Source organism: Heteronotia binoei, chromosome 17 (genome assembly GCF_032191835.1).
Source record: "Heteronotia binoei isolate CCM8104 ecotype False Entrance Well chromosome 17, APGP_CSIRO_Hbin_v1, whole genome shotgun sequence".
Lineage (NCBI taxonomy): Eukaryota > Metazoa > Chordata > Lepidosauria > Squamata > Gekkonidae > Heteronotia > Heteronotia binoei.
Genome location: NC_083239.1, coordinates 4,718,965 through 4,739,698, shown reverse-complemented (window position 1 = coordinate 4,739,698; position 20,734 = coordinate 4,718,965). Strand labels below are relative to the sequence as shown.

The window sequence follows — 20,734 nt, the reverse complement described above, 5'->3', positions numbered from 1 at the left end:
CATGGCATCTATTGCCTCCTGCCATTTAGACATTTTTGCTTCTCCGTGTCCTAGCCCTTGTACGAAACTGCTTTGCTCCTGCTTTATTCAAAGACATCACTGCCTGCCCATTACTGAAATAGGCTCAAAAGTTGACCTCATCAAATTAATTTTTAATATCACAGTCGTATAGATTAAGACATGCCCTTTTTGATGAGCCTAAAATCGCCATTCTCAGAGGCTCCTAAGTCGAGATATTAATTTTTTAAAGTTTTATTTTCTTCAAAATGGCATCCGCGGCTTTTCTGTTCCCTTTTAAAAAACTTTTCCTTTTTTTCCTTAAGTGCTCCAAAATTAAATCAAAACATATAGTCCAATAGATCTCACCTTTTAATATTGATATCTGCCAGCTCCACTATTTTTTAAAGTCCCGTTTACTTTTTAATTTTTTTTAAACTTTTGACCTTCTTTTAATGGCTGTCAGTACTTCTCTATGATTTATAATCCCAAAGAGAGCTAGGAGGCTTGCAGTTTTCCCTTCTCTTAATGGCCACTTTCTTCCTTTCTTGCCACGAAGTCTCGTTGATGGTTGAGAAGTCTCGCATTAGTTTTGTAATCATTTCCTGTGACATCCCACAAGTCAGCAGATCTGTTTTTGGAGGGGGTTGTCGAGCCTGACCACAGCTATGCAAAACAACAGTTGTTTTCCTTCTTTTAACCTTATTTCTCCAAGTTCATTAGTCCCAAATTTATCCCCTCCTTTATCTTCCTTACTTTAACATAGCATAGTCGGATCCAGACCTTTATCTTTATTTCAAATAAGTCTTATTTTAGTCCCGGAGTGATAGATAAAGATCTTTTACCTTAAAAATTGTGATCCTTTTAAACACCATTCTATTCAAAAGCAGACGTTATTCAGTTCCAAAGAAGCTTTGAATCCTGGTGTATTTAAATCAATTTAATGACCTCAGAAGTCCTCTGTAGACGTTGGAATGCAATCCTTCTCCGGGGACCCTTCAAAGCCAAAAAGGAACCCCACTGGAATTTCTTGTCAGCCAAAGTAAATCCCCTCAGAATTTAACATGCATGTCTTGGGCTTCTCCCTGCCTGGGAGAAGAAGGCAGCAGGCATTAGGATCACCTTCTCTGCCCAGAACAGAGACTCTGGTCTGCTCCTCTAGTGAGAAGCACCTCAATCCTCCATGACTCAAAACTGGAAGTCCTATTCAGCTTTTTATTTTTGATTCATATTCTAAGTTTCCAGAACTGGTGCCTGGCCTAGACCCACCCAGACTCCCATTAATTGCAGCAGTGCCATCCCAGGCCCCCACAGAGCCTGGGCTCAACAATCAGACCAGAAGGCACTAGTCAGCCCCCAGGGAGATTCAGAAAAGGATGGCTAGCAGCCAGAAGCACCTGCCACAGGGCCTTGAGTAGGGAAACATTCCCAGCATCTGCTCCAGTGTAGGTAAAAGATGTTACAAGGGCTTGACAGTGTGGCTGAGATGGACTGGGGGAAACAACCAATCACTGCTCAGTAGGGAAAGGGCCATGGCCCTTGGACATGTGTGCAGTGTTGTGTGGTGAGGCTGGGTGTTGCAGAGGTGGATACACTGCTCCTCTAGTGAGCCAATACACCCTACAAAGACACAGGCATAGCATCCCTAAGGCCAGGAAGTGAAACAAACAAGAATGGAGAAAGAAGACGTGTCCCCAGCCACTGCAGTCCCAAGCACAGTTACACTCCAAAAACTCAATGTGACCCAAACTAGATGGCACAGGGCTAGCCATACAGTTGCTCATCACATTGTGGCGAGAGCAACATTGGCATACTCAGCCACCAGATTGTACAATTCCTATTCTTCCATCCAGTTAAACTGCTGATGGGGTTCTGTGCCTTATGGCACCAACTTAACCATGTTGACCCAGTACATAGGAATTTGTGGCAGTTCTGGACACTGTTGGAACCACCAGGCTGTGGTACACAGGGCTGTTTCCCACAAACATCATGGCCATGGGTTGCAGCAAGCTAACAGTACTGGAAAAGGATAGCATCCTGAGGTCAGGGACACAGGTTGAAATGTGCCTCATGGAGGATGGCAGGGGCCTCCAGATTGCCAGCAGCAGGGGTGATAGAGTGGTTTGCCCTCAGTATATGCCCCAACAGAGCACAGACATGTCCATGGCAGCTTTGCAGGAGAAAATGCGGACAGTAGCATGCACAGGCGTTCTCCCTAACCTCCTCATGGCCTTAGAAACAAGGAAAAGGATTTCTGAGCCCAGAGTGGTGGCCTTTCCTACCACTCTCTCTGCTTGGGATATGAGTGATTCACCTCATGTCTGGGTGGTGTTAGCAGTCAGACCTAGTGCAGATGAGCAGTTTTAGGCAAAACACCATTCTTTATTAAATCATTTGTGCATTGCACAGCCGGGACTAGAAGTAGAACTGAGATGGAGATGGCGATGGTACAAACAAAAGGGACACCAGGTAAAAGACAAACCTGGGAAAATATTTTGGAAAGTGAACCACAATTACTAACTTGCTAATAGCTCTTCTCACCACCCTAGCCAGTTTGGTGTAGTGGTTAAGTGTGCGGACTCTTATCTGGGAGAACCGGGTTTGATTCCCCACTCCTCCACTTGCACCTGCTAGCATGGCCTTGGGTCAGCCATAGCCCTGTCAGAGGTTGTCCTTGAAAGGGCAGCTGCTGTGAGAGCCCTCTCCAGCCCCACCCACCTCACAGGGTGTCTGTTGTGGGGGAGGAAGGTAAAGGAGATTGTGAGCCACTCTGAGACTCTTTGGAGTGGAGGGCGGGATATAAATCCAATATCTTCTTCTTCTTCTTCTAAAAGAGATACTTTATCTAAACAATGAGTTTCTCAAGAAGACAGCACCTCACCTTGAATTAATCTCCCTTGCCCATTCACCCTAATTAACAAGCTATTCATACAACCAGATAGCTTCTTCCATCTCATACCCAAGGGCCATAAAGGAACATTAACATCTTTAGTTTACATCAAGCAAGCTCATCAAGGAACACTAAGCACCATTAGCCCAACTCCGTCATGAGTTTTCCAAGGTCATTTTGTGTATTGCACAGCCTGGCCTAGAAGTAGAACCAAGATGGAGATGGAGATGGAGCTGGTACAAACAAAAGGGACACCAGGCAAAAGACAAACCTAGTAAAGCCAATCAAGGTATTATTTTAGGGGAAGCACATCAGACTGCCTCAGAGAGAATTTTTTTCTACAAAATTATCTGCCTCATAGTAGTGTGTATCTTATCAGTGCTAAACATCACTCCTCTATTCCAGTGTGGGCCCTCTCCTCTTCACAGGGAAGCGCTGGTCATTTCTCTTGCTGCCTTCCATGGACCTCAGCTTCTGGGATTTGTAAATATTGCCCTCCACAAATCTTTTCCCCACTCCTCCCTTTTATTTTCCTCTTAGATATTGTGTTTGTTCCCTATGTGTTTTGTGACTATGTGGCTCTTTCCGCACTTGAACCTCCACCCAGATGTTCTCTGAGTTCATCTCACATTCATTTACCTTGCAGGAAAACCTGGGCAAAACAGCATCTGTATATCCTGGGACAATTATGGGGCAAAATTGGGGTGAACTAAGCGTAATGTGGAACCAACCCTCCCCCCAATAAAAACAGGGGTGAACTCCAGTTTAGTGTGGAAATGGGGGGGGGGGGACCAAACCCAATATGAAAACAGAGATGAACTCAAGTATAGTGTGGAATGTCAGTTCAAGGACAGGGCTGAACCAGGATTAAAGTCTAGTGCGGAAAGGATCTGTGTGTACTTTTTATTATTTTTCAATAAAACATCTTTCCAGTTGAACTTCAACCTGGTTTATTTTGAGAGTTCTCTAAAGGAAAATCCCGGTATACATAGGTATACATAGGTGGAGGCCGGTACACATATATGCATTACCCCTTCTTGCTTGTATCCAATTAAGCTAATTTCCTCAATTAATTAATATTTGGCCAATTGGAGTAACAGTGGTACTGTGAAGTTGGGGAGGCTGCTCCTTGAGCCACATCAACAGCAGGTTTTCCAGCCGGGACCAGAGGCATGGGAGAGCCAGCAAGCTGATTCTTACCTGCGGTCACCTGGCAGCTTGCTTCCTGAGGAGTGGTAGCTTGGAGGGAATGCAGAAGTGCTGGAGTGAGCTCATAACTAGCTGAGGGCCTGCATCATGATTTCAAGTTAGAGGAGGTGAGATTAAGGCCAGGGAAAGCCACACCCAAGGTCAGGGGTTGCATCAACATATCTTAGAGATGCTGACGTATCTCAGAGATACACTGGTGTAGCATTGCAGAGCAGAGCCGTTGGCTGGCCATTAGTGCATCTCCACTGTGTCCCCCACCAATGTCCTACTAGTGCACCCTCTGTGTTGGAAGGAGAAAGGGAATGGTGGGATGGATGGTTCCAGGCTCAGCAGCTTCATTTCTGGCTGTAGTAACACTGCCAGTGTGCAGGGCAACCTGGCCAGAAGATGCTTCAATGTTTATGGGGTATGCTGTCTAGTATCCAGCATGATTCCCAGACAGACACCATGATGAGAGAGGCTAGGTCCTATTGGCACTGGCCTGGGCAACATAACCCAATGATATGCAACGTAGCCTTGCTCAGGTATGGGCCACAGTTTATAATACCAGGTGCTGGTTGTCATTGGCTGCTGTTGGAGGGGGAAAGAGTCTGATATAGGGGGCAACAGTGGATGCCTGCACTGCTTGTTCGCCTCCTTACAAGCATCCATCCCTTAGGGATGTGGCCCTGGGGAGAGGGTGTAGGTTCCCTACATTGGTCGCTTTTGGGATACAGCACAGGTTTTGTTGGCATAGCATTTCGCCCTCAGTGGTACAAGTAATGCTTCAGGAGACTTTAGGGAACCAACTAAGCCCTAACATGCCCTTGAGAATGCCCTTTCTCCTGCCAACACAGAGGGTGTACTGGCAGTACATTGGCAGGGGCTGAGCCAACCTGGCTGTGCTCTTGAGCACTAAACCAGTGTGGGATGTTCCAGCATAACTCTAAGATATACCAATGTAACCTGGTAAAGCTCCCTGAGAACTCTTGTCTCGCACACACATGCTCAGAATTGTGCTGTTAGTCTGGTAGCGATGGTAATCAGGTTGTAATTATGGTGAAACTATCAGATGTGTTTAGAGTAGCAGTTCTGGAAGAGTGTGAAACTCCAGAAATGTCTCTTTAAAATCACATGTGAATAGAACTCATCAATGTGACTACCTTTTATAAGCAAAGAATGTTTTCATGTGCTCAAATCAAGGAAACGTAGAAACAGAAGGGTCTTGCAGCCAATTAATATGACCCGCAGCAGGACAGCCAGTTTATAAAAGCATCCCAGGTGGATATTTCCCGACTATTTATTTGAGACTTACAAGGGAAAAGTGTCAACATTTTTTTCCTAGACGGCCTTTTTTTGAAAGTCGTCTACATTTTGCCCCTTATGCAAAAGATATGGAATGATGGCTCATTTTAAAAACACTTTTTTGCTGTGTCGTTAGTGGCTTGTTTTAACAGAAAAAAGTAAACAACGTTGAACTGAATGTTTCCTGTTAGGACCCATACATTGCCTTCCGTAAAATAGACAGGAACCATGATGGTATAGTCACCATGCTGGATTTTCGAAGCCTCCTGGATACCCTTTGTATCAGCATGACAGATGAAGAATACACACGTCTGCTTGGTATCTCGGGTATGAACGTGACGTCTACATTAAACTACCCAGAATTCTTTCAGTTGTTCCAGGAACATGCAACTAAAGATATACGCCCTTGGTTGACCCCATCTTACAAGTAAGATTTATATTTTAGTTATATTAATTGGATAATATAGGATGGAAACTATGATGTATATATAGTTTATTATAGAATACAGAGATGTAAAATAATTTATGATGCTATTTGCTATTCAATAGGGAGAAAAAATTCCTCAGACCATCTTTCATAGAATCATAGTGTTGGAAGGGACTTCCAGGGTCATCTAGTCCAACCCCTGCACAATGCAGGATACTCACAAATACCTCCCCCTAAGTTCACAAGATCTTCATCGCTGTCAGATGGCCATCTAGCCTCTGTTTAAAAACCTCCAAGGAAGGAGAGCCCACCACCTCCCGAGGAATCCTGTTCCACTGAGGAATCGCTCTAACTGTCAGGAAGTTCTTCCTAATGTTGAGCCGGAACCTCTTTTGATTTAATTTCAACCCCATTGGTTCTGATCCTACCTTCTGGGGCCACAGAAAACAATTCCACACCATCCTCTATATGACAGCCCTTCAAGTACTTGAAGAGGGTGATCATATCACCTCTCAGCTGTTCTAAAAATGTATGACTAGACTGAATGTTTGAACTAAAACTTTTCGAGGGATAGACATCAAGCTGATGGGTCGGTAGTTACCCGGATCGTCTTTTTTCCCCTTCTTGAAGATGGGGACAACATTCGCCTGCCTCCAGACTTCCAGCATCTCTCCTGTTCTCCAAGAATTCTCAAAAATAATAGCCAGAGACTCCGAAATTACATTTGCAAGTTCTTTTAGAACCCTTGGATGCAGTTCAGTTTTTCCAGGAAAATTTTATCGAACGGATATTGATCAACATTAAACCCTATTATTTTATCTTTAACATATCTGGACACTATTTGCATTCTGAGCCACCAACTCATATTAATGTTCTTACTCTCTAGTTCTTCCTTGGTTTTCAATTGATTATCTTGTTGCAGTATTAGTTAGGAGTACCTAACTAAGGCTAACTGCTTCTCCGGATGATTCTCATAGTACTCCAATATGTTACATATTGTCCTAACACTGTCTTTCAGATATCTTCTTGGCAAAAATCCTGCTTGGTTTCGATATATTATAGTCAGCAAAATTTTCTTCAGACGTTGTGCCGGAACTGAGGCAAAAAATTTGTAATCCACGTTCAAGAGAGAAATTGGCCTAAAATTTCTTACATCTTTCAAATCTGTACCCTCTTTTGGAATTAGAGATATTGTAGCTTCTTGCCATGAAAATGGTATTTCAGCCTCGCTTTGGATTGTTTCTAAAAGCTGCTTAAAGGGAACCAATAAGCAATCTTCAAAGGCTTTGTAAAATTCTGCAGGTAAACCATCTGGACCAGGTGATTTGCCATTTTTTGAAAGGTTATTGCTTCACACACTTCTCTTATCGTTATTGGCTCATTTTAAATTTTCTGTTGATCATCTGTGAATTTGTTAAGATTATTCTGTTTAAAATAGTCTTCTAGATCTTCCTTTGAAACCTGTTTATCTTCATATAGCAGTTTGTAAAATTGTTCCACAATTTGGAGTATCTCCTGTCTTTGAAATTTCTTTTTATTAGTTTCATCTCTCAATGCTGTTATTACTCTCTTCGCATTTTTTTTTCTCAGTCTATACGCCAACCATCTCCCGGGTTTATTAGAATGTTCAAAATAATTTTGTTTGGCAAATTTTAATTTTTTTATCCACTTCTTCCACCAATAATAAGTTAAGCTGATGCGGTGTCTTTTTTATTTTGTACTTAAACTCTTGTTTTGTTGGATGTAATTTTAGATTCTTATCTGCTTCTTCTGCTTGCACCATCAGCCTTTGAAAGTTCTCAGATCTTTCCTTCTTCTTCTTGGCATTGAATCTAATTGCCAGCCCCCTAAAATTTGCTTTAGCTGAATCTCATACTACCTGCATCTTCACCTCCTGTGTTATATTTTGTTTGAAAAAAAAATCATTTCTTCTTTTGCTTCTTGGAGGAAGTTTTTATCTTTTAGGATTTGAGTGTTTAACTTCCAGCTTCTTCTTCTTTGTATTCTCTTAAGTTTTATAATTATTGGACTATGGTCAGATACCACTCTAAGTTGAATCTACACCTCCGCTAATTCCTTCATCAGACCTGTAGACAACCAGCACATATCAATTCTTGACCATGACTGATGACTAGATAGATAATAAGTAAAATCTCTTGATTTTGGGTACCTTGTCCTCCATGCATTTACTAGTTCCAGTTCTTCAGCTAATTTTTAAAAACTTGTTGGTAACTGTAGTCCTTTGGATTTAATTTGTTTATGCAGCTTCCTGTCCAATTGTCTGTCAAAGACCGCGTTAAAGTCACCAAGTAAACAATATTCTGAATAATCTAGGCTCGTTTGTTTGATATGTAGTTCATTAAAAAATTTTCTTGATGGTCATTTGGAGCATAAATGTTTGCTAATAAGATTTTTCTACCCTCCATGATAATTTCCACCAATAAGATTCTTCCATCTTCTGAGACAAAGCAGAATTGTGGATTAAATTTATCTTCTACATATGTTGCCATGCCCCTCTTCCTTTTATTCAAATTTGTTGCAACAATTGCCAAGTTTTTTGTTCTTCAACAAATGTTGACCTTTTGTCAATATGTGAGTTTATTGTAAACAAATAATATCAGCTTCCAATTTTGTTAAATATTTAAAGATTTTTCCTTCTCTTTAGAGGAGAATTAAGTCCATTCACATTTGTAGAAACTATTGACGCCATTATGGATCTTTCTTATCACTATCTTTTTTATCTTTATCTTTTTTGATCCATAGTCATGTTTGGTATTTCTTTGCATCACGTGGATCTTTTTTCTCTGAGCTTTCTTCTTCCCCATTTTCCTTCCTTCTTTTCTCTTCTTTCTTCCAAATTTCTCCAAAAAATTTTCCGTCTTGAAGATTGAATTGATCCTGTATCTTTTGCCTTCAAACATGAAAAGCAAGCCTTCTGGAATCAACCATGTATATGCTATTTCTCTCTCCCTTAGAAAGTTTATCAAGGTATAATATTTTCTTCTCTTCTGTCTGACCGGCCAAGGCACCTCTTTCAGAATTCTCACTGTGTTCCCTGCTATCACCACTGGTTTATCTCTTGTCTGTTTCAAGATATTATCTCTTGTTGTTCTTGTAAGCTTCACATGTATTCTGCTGGGTAATTCATTCCATTTAGTGAAACTCAATAGAACTTGATCAATCTCTTCTTCCATTTTTTCCAGTGGCACTTGCAAAATTTCTGCAAAGGCCTCACTTAGCATTTCCTGCAAGTCTTCAGACTTGTCTTCTGGAATATTTTGCATTCTCAACATATAAGCTGCTCTGTCCATTTCTAACTGGAGAAATCTACTATCATACACCTTTTGATTGTTTTCCAACTGTTCAACCTTTTGAGTATTACTCACCACTTGATCATCTAGGGCTTTCAATGTCTTATTAGTTTCCGCTGTCTGTTTTCTGTTTTCTTGGAGCTCTTGTTTGACTTCAGCCATTTGTTCTCCAATGTTGTCTACCTTGTCAGTTAGTCATGAAATGGCTGTTAATAATGTATGTTGCATTTCTTTCATATCTTCCTGCATATTTGCAGTTGTAAATTTAGTTGGGCCAATATGAGGAAGGTTAGAAGATGGAGTTGTGGCCCTATTTTCTCTATTGGGGGCCTCCTTGAACCCTGTTGCCATCTCTATTGTTAAATTTCCTATAATATATATTCCCTTTCAAACCTAATTTTTTTTTTTATGTTTACAATTCACCAGCCTATTTCGGAACTCAATGTTCCAGCTTTTATCAACTAACTCAGTACCAGGCAAGAAAAGTCAATATTTTGAGTAAATGTAAAATTGTTTAGGAACAGAGCTTTCCCCTTGTAACAACAATCTAACAAACCCAAATAATAATAATTAAAACTATAAACAATATCACTTTGCCATAACAATGATTCAAATGGGCCAAGAATAAACAAAGAAGGGGGTGAAATATACTCACGTCCACAAAATTATAATATGCTCTTGACCAAAGCAAATTAGTCCAGTCCAATCAGCAAGAAAGTAGTCCACAAAGTAGTCCAGATAGTCCATATATTTCAAAACCAGAACTTTATAAATTGTAATCCAAACAAGAATATCCAATTTACATGTCCACAGATCTTTATAATCCCAAGGAGAGTTTAAAAAAGAAAAAAACATACAAAGCCAGAGGGGAAAAAGAAAAAAAGCCACCAAAAATAAAAATTCTTAAGGTGGAGAGTCTTAATTATAATCCAACAGCACAGTTAAGCATGGTTAAGACGACAATTTTAAGACAGGAAGACATTAGACAACACATAAGTAAAAAATATAAAACAATATTTTGCAGAGAACTTACCTGAGGAAACATCCCATTCAGCATGATGGGAGGCTTTCAAAGCCACTCTTCGTGGGCAACTCATTTCAATTTCTTCATATAAAAAAAAGAACGAAAAGAAACTGTAATAACTTTACAAAATTCAATAAAAAACCTAGAACAGCTACACAAAAAAACAGGTAGCAACCCTATATATCAGAAGTTACAAGCGGAAAGAAAGATTTTAGAATCACTAGAGAATGAAAATATTTTAAAAAAAAACCAATATACACAAAACAAAAGTATTGCATCAGATAAAAAACATCTCTCAGACTTTTGGCCTGGAAGGCAAAAGAACAAAAAAAAGCCAGGCATATTTATTCCTTAAAAAATGATAACAGGGAAATACATTACTTACCTCTTCTAATTCAAAAACGCAATAAACGCTATTTATAATACTCCGACAGCACGTCTTTTTGTTAATGGACATTCTTCCCCAGTCATCCCGATTCATAAAGGTACAAGGCAAGGCTGTCCTATGTTCCCCCTTTTGTTCTTGTTGGTGTTCGAACCCCTTTTGGAAGCCATCAGAAAAAATAAAGAAATCAAAGGTATAGACATAGGAGGGACTCATCACAAACTTGCAATTTATGCTGATGATTTGACTATTTTTCTTTCCTCTCCAATACAGTCTTTACCATTTCTACAAGAATTATTAACTACATTCAGTTCCATTTCAGGCATCACTTTTAACAAAAATAAATCGGAATTATTTCCAATAAATTTAAGTGATAATATAACCAAAAAGATCAATCAATTAGGGCACAAAAATTGGACTAAAATAACTTGGAGACTATTAGGTATTCATATTCCCCGAGATATCTTTAAATTAAAACAATTTAATTATGACTCAGTACACAAATCAGTGTTATCCCAACTAAAAAAATGGGACACTTTAAAATTTTCTTGGCCTGATAGATTTATTTGATTAAAAAAAAACTTTATTCCCAAAATACCTTTTTTTTATTTCATTCTTTCCCCACACATTTAACTAAATCTACAATTGGTAAATGGCAATCTGACTTAAATAAATTTTTGTGGATTTATGGCAAACCCAGGATTAGACATAAGACACTTATTCAACCCTCCTCTAGTGGCATGGACTATCCGGATTTGTGGACATACTACAATGCTACAGTTTTGTCTCAAATTACTAAAGTGATAGTAGGTCAAAATCATACTGACTGGAATTCCATAGAAGCCATGCCACCTGTCAGACGTGATGTGGAACTTTTGTCTCTTACCAAAGACCAAGTTTTCCCAAAATCTCTTTTTGTAACTGTTACTTATCTTCTGGTGACAACAACGTTCTAAATTTGTTCTAGATATCTCCAGATATTCCTCAATTATAAACCAACAATGGTATCTCCCAAGTCATCAGAATGCAGAATATCTAAGTTGGAGGCAGAAAGGTTGCTATAGGTTACTAAATTTAAGGAAAGGAAAGGTCCCCTGTGCAAGCACCAGTCGTTTCCGACTCTGGGGTGACGTTGCTTTCACAACGTTTTCACAGCAGACTTTTTATGGAGTGGTTTGCCATTGCCTTTCCCAGTCATCTACACTTTCCCCCCAGCAAGCTGGGTACTCATTTTACCGACCTCGGAAGGATGGAAGGCTGAGTCAACCTTGAGCCAGCTACCTGAAAACCCAGCTTCCACCGGGGATCAAACTCAGGTCGTGAGCAGAGCTTAGGACTGCAGTACTGCAGCTTTAACACTCTGCACCACGGGTCACTTTTGCTAGATTTAAGACACAATAACAAATTCATAGACAAAAACTTAATAGAAAAGAAATTGGGATATAAGATTAATTGGTTTCAATACTTACAAATCAGAAATATGTTTTATTCCCCTATGATAAAGGAAGTATTCTCCCGTCCTCAGACTAGTTATGAAAATTTTGTAAAAAAAAAAAAAATACAAAAGGCCTTCTGTCAAAAATATATAAATTCTTAATTTCTCAAATGGAAGTTCATACTTACCAATATCAGGAACAATGGAATAAAGACTGCAAAAAAAAAAAACCTAGATGAATATCACTGGGAACTTATTTGGAACTCTTATGGGAAGAAATCAGATATTACAAATATCAAATGCCAATTTCATAAAACATTACTACACTGGTATTGTTCTCCATCCAAACTAAGCAAAATTGATCCCACCATTGAACCTCTCTGCAAAATTTCTTGTGGTGAAAAAGCAGATTTTATCCATTGTGGGTGGCAATGCAGATACATTTATGCATTTTGGCAACAGGTAAATAGACAAATAAGCAAAATTACCCACACAACCTTAGCACTGGAACCTGATATTTTTTTACTTCATAATTGCAAGACCAAAGTTAAGTTCCAGTACATCAGAATTAATTCATATTTTAATAGCCATGGCACGGCTAGTCATAGCCTCACACTGGGTAGATAAACACCCACCCACATTAGAAGCCTGTGGAAAACATCCATATTATGCAAAATTGCTTAAATTCATATGATATATCTTGCAACCAATATGAAAGACATGTAGTATCTGTTTAGTACCCCTTTCTGAAAATGATATCATTCCACAGAATCAATATTATAGAAAGTTAATTTATTTTTGATAGTCCTGTTGCTTATGTATATTGTGCAACCAATTGTTAAACTTTTGTTAGTTTTATGTAACGCACAATGAAGGTCAGACTTTGAAGGATGATATTAGATTAGATATAGCAATGTATCTATTTATGTTTCCATTGTTTTCCTTTTTGATTTTTAAATGTAATACTGTTGGATTAAAAATTAATTTAAAGTAAAAAAAAAAATTATTATCCCGTTTTACTACACGGCTTCTGAAAGGAATGCAAATTGAATACAGGGCTCTCTGGCTTCCTCTGTCTCTCACACACATGGCTCTTCCTGCTCGCCCTTCCCCCCTGCAGCTTCAGTCTCGCTGACATTTAAAAGGCACACAATGTCAGAACTTGAAGAACTTCAGACGATTCCCAAACTCGTTACAAAGTATAGGATCTTTATTGAGAACTATAGTGCTGGAGGTACGAGATAACAGTAATGCCAGTACTGGCATTTGGTTACTTTTTATGCAGTCAGAAGAGATACCATAAAGTCATCTTTCACACGGATTGCAGACAAGTGTCTCCTTCCCAGGCCCTGTCATCAGAAGGGAGGATGCTCTCCTGCTGTGAAGGCCAAGCGGTCTGGCTTCAAAAGGCCACCTGCAGATGTGGACCCTAGGCTATCGGTTCCCCTTCAGTGATCACAGAATATTGCCAGGCCCTGGGATCTTGTGTTAGTTGTTTATACAGCATAGTATGGGCTAGTATCAGGTTACAGCATGGAGTTGGTCTGGCTAACAGCACATAGGAAAGTTACAAGTTCTGACACACACACCCCTTCCAAAACAGAAGCAGTTGCAAGCTTCTGAACCTGCCTAAGATCTAAAGGCACAGGCAGTGCTTCTAGCACCAGTCAGCTGCAAAACTGCTGGCACCAGGAGCCTGCAAAACTAGGGGCTCCCCTACCACACTTGGGAACTGCCAAGCCTTGTTCGCTGCCTAATTCACCTCCAGTATCTCACCTTGCCAAAAATGTTCATTTTTTTTAAACACTCGACTACATGAATTTATAATATAGAGTCATGAAATTGCTACCTCCTCCCAAATTGCTTGAGAGGTGAGAAGGTTCACTGACAGTGCTAATCTCAGTTGGAGAACTGTAACAATATTTACATATTGTAAATATGTAGAGCCAGTTTGGTGTAGTGGTTAAGTGTGCGGACTCTTATCTGGGAGAACCGGGTTTGATTCCCCACTCCTCCACTTGCACCTGCTGGCATGGCCTTGGGTCAGCCATAGCTCTGGCAGAGGTTGTCCTTGAAAGGGCAGCTGCTGGGAGAGCCCTCTCCAGCCCCACCCACCTCACAGGGTGTCTGTTGTGGGGGAGGAAGGGAAAGGAGATTGTGAGCCGCTCTGGGACTCTTCGGAGTGGAGGGCGGGATATAAATCCAATATCTTCATCTACCTCACAGGGTGTCTGTTGTGGGGGAGGAAGGGAAAGGAGATTGTGAGTCGCTCTGAGACTCTTCGGAGTGGAGGGCGGGATATAAATCCAATATCTTCATCTACCTCACAGGGTGTCTGTTGTGGGGGAGGAAGGGAAAGGAGATTGTGAGCCGCTCTGAGCCTCTTCGGAGTGGAGGGCGGGATATAAATCCAATATCATCTTCTTCTTCTTCTTCTTCTACATTAAAGCAATTGTTACATAAATACTTGAAATAAGAATCAATACACTATAAAATAAAATCAAAGATTTTACCCAAACAAGCCTAATGATGCCATCAAGTAAGTCACAGTTAACGTAATACTTTTTCTTTCTTTCTTTCTGAGACCCAAACAGACAGCTGCAGATGCGGATCTAGCTTGTGAACAAGCTCATCACTACCTTTGTATCAAAGCACAAAACAGATGGAATGACCTCGCCATGGTAAGCTCTACTTTTGAAAAATAAATATCCTTCTCTAAAATGCCTCTGAAAACTTCAGAAGATGCTTATCTTTGATGGTATATTTTTTTTCAAAAAGCCATTTAGCTGCAATAAATAGTTCATTAATGATCAAAACTTATTACGAGCTGAACAAGACTGCATCGCTCCCTCTTCAAGCACCTCCCTTGAATGCTGCCTAGATTTCTTTGTGTGAAAAGGTGTGTATGGGGGATCATCGACCCCTCCATCCCATGGCATTTCAAAACGCATCCTCAAAAGCTGCTCCTGGGGGTCAGGTAGCACTTGGCATTGTCTTAGGGAGGGATGGAGGTCTCCCATGTGGAGGGGGTGGCGGGAGTCAGCAAAAATCACACTGCCTTGTACCCATGGGAATCTAGGCAGGATTGAAGTCTCAGTGCTTTTTAGCTTTTAGAAATGTAATCAAAGAGCCCCACTACGGATGTAATTCCTGATTGAGGCCTCAGAGAGGCTGTTTCCAGAACTTGTGATAATTAAGGCAATAAATTGGAGGTACTCTTTCTTAGAGGACTCACTATTGCTGAGTCCTGGCTGACTCATGACGGGTATGTGGGGTCCCTCAGCAGCCAGCCTCTGTCACGGATGCCTCCTTTTGGGTGAGTTGTCTGGGTGATGAGCCCCAGGAAAGCTCCCTCCTGTTGTCAATAAAAGCGGTAAGCATTAAGGTGGCCCATCCTTCCCTTTGTTTCATCTGAAATAAGTAAGGCTCAGGATTAGGTACAAATGGGTGAATTGAGGGTTGGTGTCTTTCATGCTCTGTAGTCACTATGGAGGTGTGTGGATTGTGATTAGGGTGAGCAGAGTTCCCCAGAAGTAGTGTTGCGGGGCTTCTATGGCTCACCGCATGGCTAACTCTTCAGTCACTCGATCAGACAGTTTTCTACCTAGACATAATATGAGTGCTCTTCCTACCCTGGTGATAGGATGGCTCCTAGTCTGGTTCCTGATGCATCAATCTGGAGTATGAAGGGTGGGTGGGGTCAGGTTTCCTCAACACCGGCTTTTGAGTAAGGGCCGCCACAATGGGGCTGGTTCACTGGAGCATGAACGGCTATTTCTTCTGTGCCATATCAGTCAAGGGACTCACTATGGTTGCAAACTGTGGAATGAAGTGGAAGTAAAAGCCTGCCAGACACAGGAACCTCTGCAACCTTTTTGTCCTGTGGTTTATCCCACTGTAGTAGGGCCTGGACTTTGTTGTTCTTACTCTACCATAAATCTCACGTAGGGTACCTTGCCTTAGGCTATCTAGTATTTTTTCGGGTTAGCCATCAGCCTTGCCTCCCAATTGACCATGTTGAGTTAGATCCTCTTCTCATGAAAGACTAAACTATCTCTATAGGCAACAGCAAGTTCTAGGGGTGGAGGACAGGTCTCCCTATCCTGGGCTCACAAAGGGATCTGCCAAAATCCCTTAGTGAGGTTGAGGGTAGATAGGGTGGCCAGATCGTCCCGGTCAGCCGGGAATGTCCCTCTTTTGGGTCCCAATTCCCGGCTCCCGGACTGGCTATACCGGGACCATTATAAGTCCCGGTTTAGCCAGCCAGCGAGAGGAGCCGGCGGAAGCGGGCGGAGGCTGCGCTGCTGCTGCTGCCTCTTCTCCGTAGCTGCTCCTCCTGAGCCCATCTCGGAGGAGCAGCTGCGGAGAAGCGTGGAAAGTCCCGAATCTGGGTCCTTCTAGGACCCTGAGCAGCAACGCTGGAGGAGCAGGAGCAGGCCGGACTTGCGCCCCGCCCCTCCACTCTCTGCAGGGGCAAAGAACATAAGAACATAAGAGAAGCCATGTTGGATCAGGCCAACGGCTCATCAAGTCCAACACTCTGTGTCACACAGTGGCAAAAAATGTTATATACACACATACACTGTGGCTAATAGCCACTGATGGACCTGTGCTCCATACACTGTGGCTAATAGCCACTGATGGACCTGTGCTCCATATTTTTATCTAAACCCCTCTTGAAGGTGGCTATACTTGTGGCCGCCACCACCTCCTGTGGCAGTGAATTCCACATGTTAATCACCCTTTGGGTGAAGAAGTACTTTGGGTGAAGTACTTTGGGTGAAGGCGGCATGCGTGGGCCTGCTTCGCTTCTCCGCCCGGCGCCCGGCCTCTCTGCTGCGCGGGCGGCAAGGGGCATGCTGGGGCGGCCTCGGAGGAGAAGGAGGTGGCGGCGCTGAGCCGTGGCTTCCTGTTGGGGCTTCCGGGCGGGCAGGGGGTCTCTCCACGGGGAAGGAGACCCCGGCCCGCCTGCTGGATGGCTGCCTGGGCCGCGCGGCGGCCCAGCGGTCTCGGGCCTGCCTTTCCCTTCCCTTCCCTTCCCTCCCGCCTGCTGGGTGGCTGCCTGGGCCGGGCGGCAGCCCAGCAGTCTCCGGCCTGCCTTTCCTTTCCCTTCCCTTCCCTTCCCGCTTCGCCCGCCTGCTGGCTATATCTATATCCCTGCCTGCAAGAAGGTAAGCTTTTTGTTTTCTGGGGAGTTCTGTTTGTTTTTGTTTTCTCCCCCCCCCCCCCCCCCGGCAGGCAGGGAGGGGGCTGAAAGCGGTGTGGCCTAGGCTTCCCAACCCCCTCTGGGACTTCTGGGTTCGCAGCCTAATCTCCCGCCCCCCAGAAATCGGGAAGGGGGGGTGGGGGGGGAGAACATACCTGTAGGCTTCATATTGTTGAGATCCTGAGCCGTTTGTAAAATGTGTGGCTCCTTTAAGGCTGGGCAGGAAGAGCTTCGGAGAACAGCCCCTCCCTTTTTTTTCCCTTTCGTTTTCACAGCAAGTAGAGTTCCCCAATCTTGTAAGTATTTGTGTGTGTGAGAGGGAGGGGGGAGGGGATTCCCTGCTTTAGAAAGCGTGGGGGGGGGGAGGGAAATGTCTACTGGGCACTCTATTATTCCCTATGGAGAACGATTCCCATAGGGAATAATAGGGAATTGATCCGTGGGTTTTGGGGGCTCTGGGGGGGCTATTTTTTGAGGTAGAGGCACCAAATTTTTAGTATAATATCTAGTGCCTCTCCCCAAAATACCCCCCAAGTTTCAAGAAGATTGGACCAGGGGGTCCAATTCTATGAGCCCCAAAAGATGGTGCCCCTATCCTTCATTATTTCCTATGGAAGGAAAGCATTGAAAAGGTGTGCCGTCCCTTTAAATGTGATGGCCAGAACTCCTTTGGAGTTCAATTATGCTTGTCACATCCTTGTTCCTGGCTCCACCCCCAAAGTCTCCTGGCTCCGCCCCCAAAGTACCCAGATTTTTCTTTAATTGGACTTGGCAACCCTAGTGTGGCCTAATGTGCAAATGAGTTCCTGCTGGGCTTTCTCTAAAAAAAAAAAAAAAAAGCCCTGAACGAAACAATGGTGTTGTCAGGGTGTGTGGCATAATATGCAAATGAGTTCCTGCTTCCCCCCCTACAAAAAAGCCCTGTTGAAGGCAACAGCTTTCCTCCACTGTATCTGCTTTCATTTATCTGTTCTGAACTGAGTGCAAATAGACTTCATTTGTCCCATTAGTTGTCTCCTCATGAGCTTGGATGTAGATGAAACAAGTTATTTCCATTAAGCCAGGCTCAGATGTGATAGTAGGCTGAAAACAGCAAATAAATAGTGTGTTGGGACTGGTAATTCTCAATGTGCATGCACTGTGGGGGCTTGAAGCTTGCATTTTGATCATGCATCTCCTGGAATTGAAATAAATGCTGCTTATCAAATGCATTGTGGTATTTTAAGCAGAACAGACAGCATGCAGCTTGTCTGTTTTGAGTTCTGCTAGATACGGAATGTTTTGATATTTATAACTTTGCCATCTGATGTAAGGTAGATTCTGGAGACTGGGAGGCTTCTTGGGTTTCCCAGATGGACATTCCTTTTAAATTTTAGCAAGTGAGGGAAACTGCAAATGGATGGACTTTGAAGAGGAGAGGAAGACAGACAAATGACCTGTGCTTTATGTCATGCAGCACTCTCCAAAAAATGGAGCAGGTCCTTAGAGAGGTCAGATGCCCTATAATGGAACTGACCCCAGTGTGTGTATTTTGCATTTTGTAGAGCTAGCTCATATTTTTGCCACACAATCCTCAACTGAATCAATACTTGCATGGTAAAATATCTTAACTTGTCGCAAAAAAGTGCCTTTTAATGAAATCTTATATTCCCAGGTCTCTCTTTTGTATAAAAGGGTTGAGATTTCATTTATAAGCAGTCGTTTTGAGTGAATGTGACTGTTAGAATGTTGTCATTTGTGCAGTACCAGTCTTAACAGCTTTTGGGCTGATGTTGACCAGTTTCTTAAAGTCCTCATATTTCTGACCTGTGTAGATAGGCTAGCCTGGTCTTATTAGATTTCATGAAGCTAAGCAGGGTTATCCCAGTTTTTACTTGGATGGGGATCAGGAGACTATTTAGAAAGGGTTGCTATGCAGAGGCAAGCAATGGTGTTTGTGTTTTGAAATTAAAATTTCCATAATTCTTTAATGGCTGGAGGGGATGATGGTCGACTGAAGTGGCTTCTTTTATTTACTGTCATCAGTTCTGATATTCTTACAATTTGTACAGTTTTTTTTGTACAAGTACAATTTTTAATATACTCAAATTAATTGAATTTGGAAAGAGGCCATAGCTCAGTGGTCCATCTAGTCCAGCATCCTGCCTCACACAGTGGCCCACCAGTTCCTCTGGAGGTCCAATGACAGAGCACAGAGGCTGAGGCCTTCCCCTGATAGTTGCCTCCTGGCTCTGGGATGCAGAGGTTTACTGCCTCTGAACATGGAGGTGCTCTTCAGCCATGATGGCTAGTAGCCACTGATAGACCTAGCCTTTATAATTTAACTGCTCCCCTTTTAAAGCTATCTATGCTTGTGGGCATTGCTACATCCTCTGGTCATGAATTCTACATTTAAATCACCTGTTGAGTTAAAAAAAACTGCTTCCTTTGTCTGTCTTGAATCTACTGCCCATCAGCCTCATTGGGTGTTATTATTGTGATATTTGGTTAATACAGCAGAGTTCGTCCAGTCACAGAAGTGTGATATTGAGTGAAGAAAATAAATCTCCCAAGAAGAATATTACAAAATAAAGATTACATTTATTAAAGTAGATTCAGTTCACATTCAGGTTGCAGTTGAAAGGAAAGAAAGAAGCCTAAACTAAAGAGCATTTCTAAAACAATCTAAAGGGCACTAATCTCAAGAGCACCTATCACAAGCTAAATGTGGCACTATGTGCTTGGAAGCATGACGGAATTATTTTTACATGAGAGACCTGTAAAGACATGTGACTCTAGGCAGAACCATGCAGAGAATGGAGAGTGTGGTAGAACGTGCCTGCTCTGGTTTGCAGGCCCCATTTCCAGCCTACCTTCTTGATTTTTTCTCCCACTTGGAGGGAGCTCCCTCCCTCCACTGGCCTGATCCAACATGGCTTCTCTTATGTTCTTATGTGACACAGAGTGTTGGACTGGAGGGGCCACTGGCCTGATCCAACGTGGCTTCTCTTATGTTCTTATGCAGGGAACCTGACCCTAGTGTCTTAGCATACTGTTTTTCCTACAGATCTGTGATAGAGAGTTGTATGTAAGTAGTGTGGACCCAGAGAGAGGTTCATACCAGTTTTGCATGTAAAAATGCAGTAGTGATACATCAAAGGAGCTCCTTTTTACATTTGCACCACCATCCCGTTCTAAGAGATGGCTCTCTTTTTATTCCAAATGACAGTCAGGATTTCTGTAATTCTGCTTCATTACACTGTACTAATAGTGTAGGCATAACTCTCTTGGAGAACTTCCCCTGGAATCTCACTGGAATCTGTCTGGCTTCTCAGCGCGGAACCCGTTCTCTCTAGTCTTCTCACGTTGAAAAAAGTAAAAAAAGAGTTTTATTTAACTTTATTTCCCCCTTTCCCTCTCTATAAATAATCTTGGTGTTTCCGGCAGTGATATTTGGGGGATTTTTGGGGACGTCACAGGAAGTGCTGTGAAGTCACTTCCTGTTTCTGGCAGTGGCATTTGGGGGAAATGATGTCACAGGAAGTGATGTCACTTCCTGTTTCCGGCGGTGGCATGACATCACCGGA

The 20,734-nt window shown here is 42.3% G+C and overlaps 1 protein-coding gene across 1 annotated transcript in view; it reads left to right on the top strand.

Annotated features, from left to right (window-relative positions):
* EFCAB6 (EF-hand calcium binding domain 6) overlaps positions 1 to 20,734 on the top strand; it is a 268,908-nt gene that overhangs the window by 123,151 nt on the left and 125,023 nt on the right. The window contains exons 26-27 of the mRNA XM_060258537.1: positions 5,572 to 5,807; positions 14,547 to 14,643. Of these exons, the coding sequence (XP_060114520.1) occupies positions 5,572 to 5,807; positions 14,547 to 14,643 (333 nt within the window). The remainder of the gene's footprint in view (positions 1 to 5,571; positions 5,808 to 14,546; positions 14,644 to 20,734) is intronic.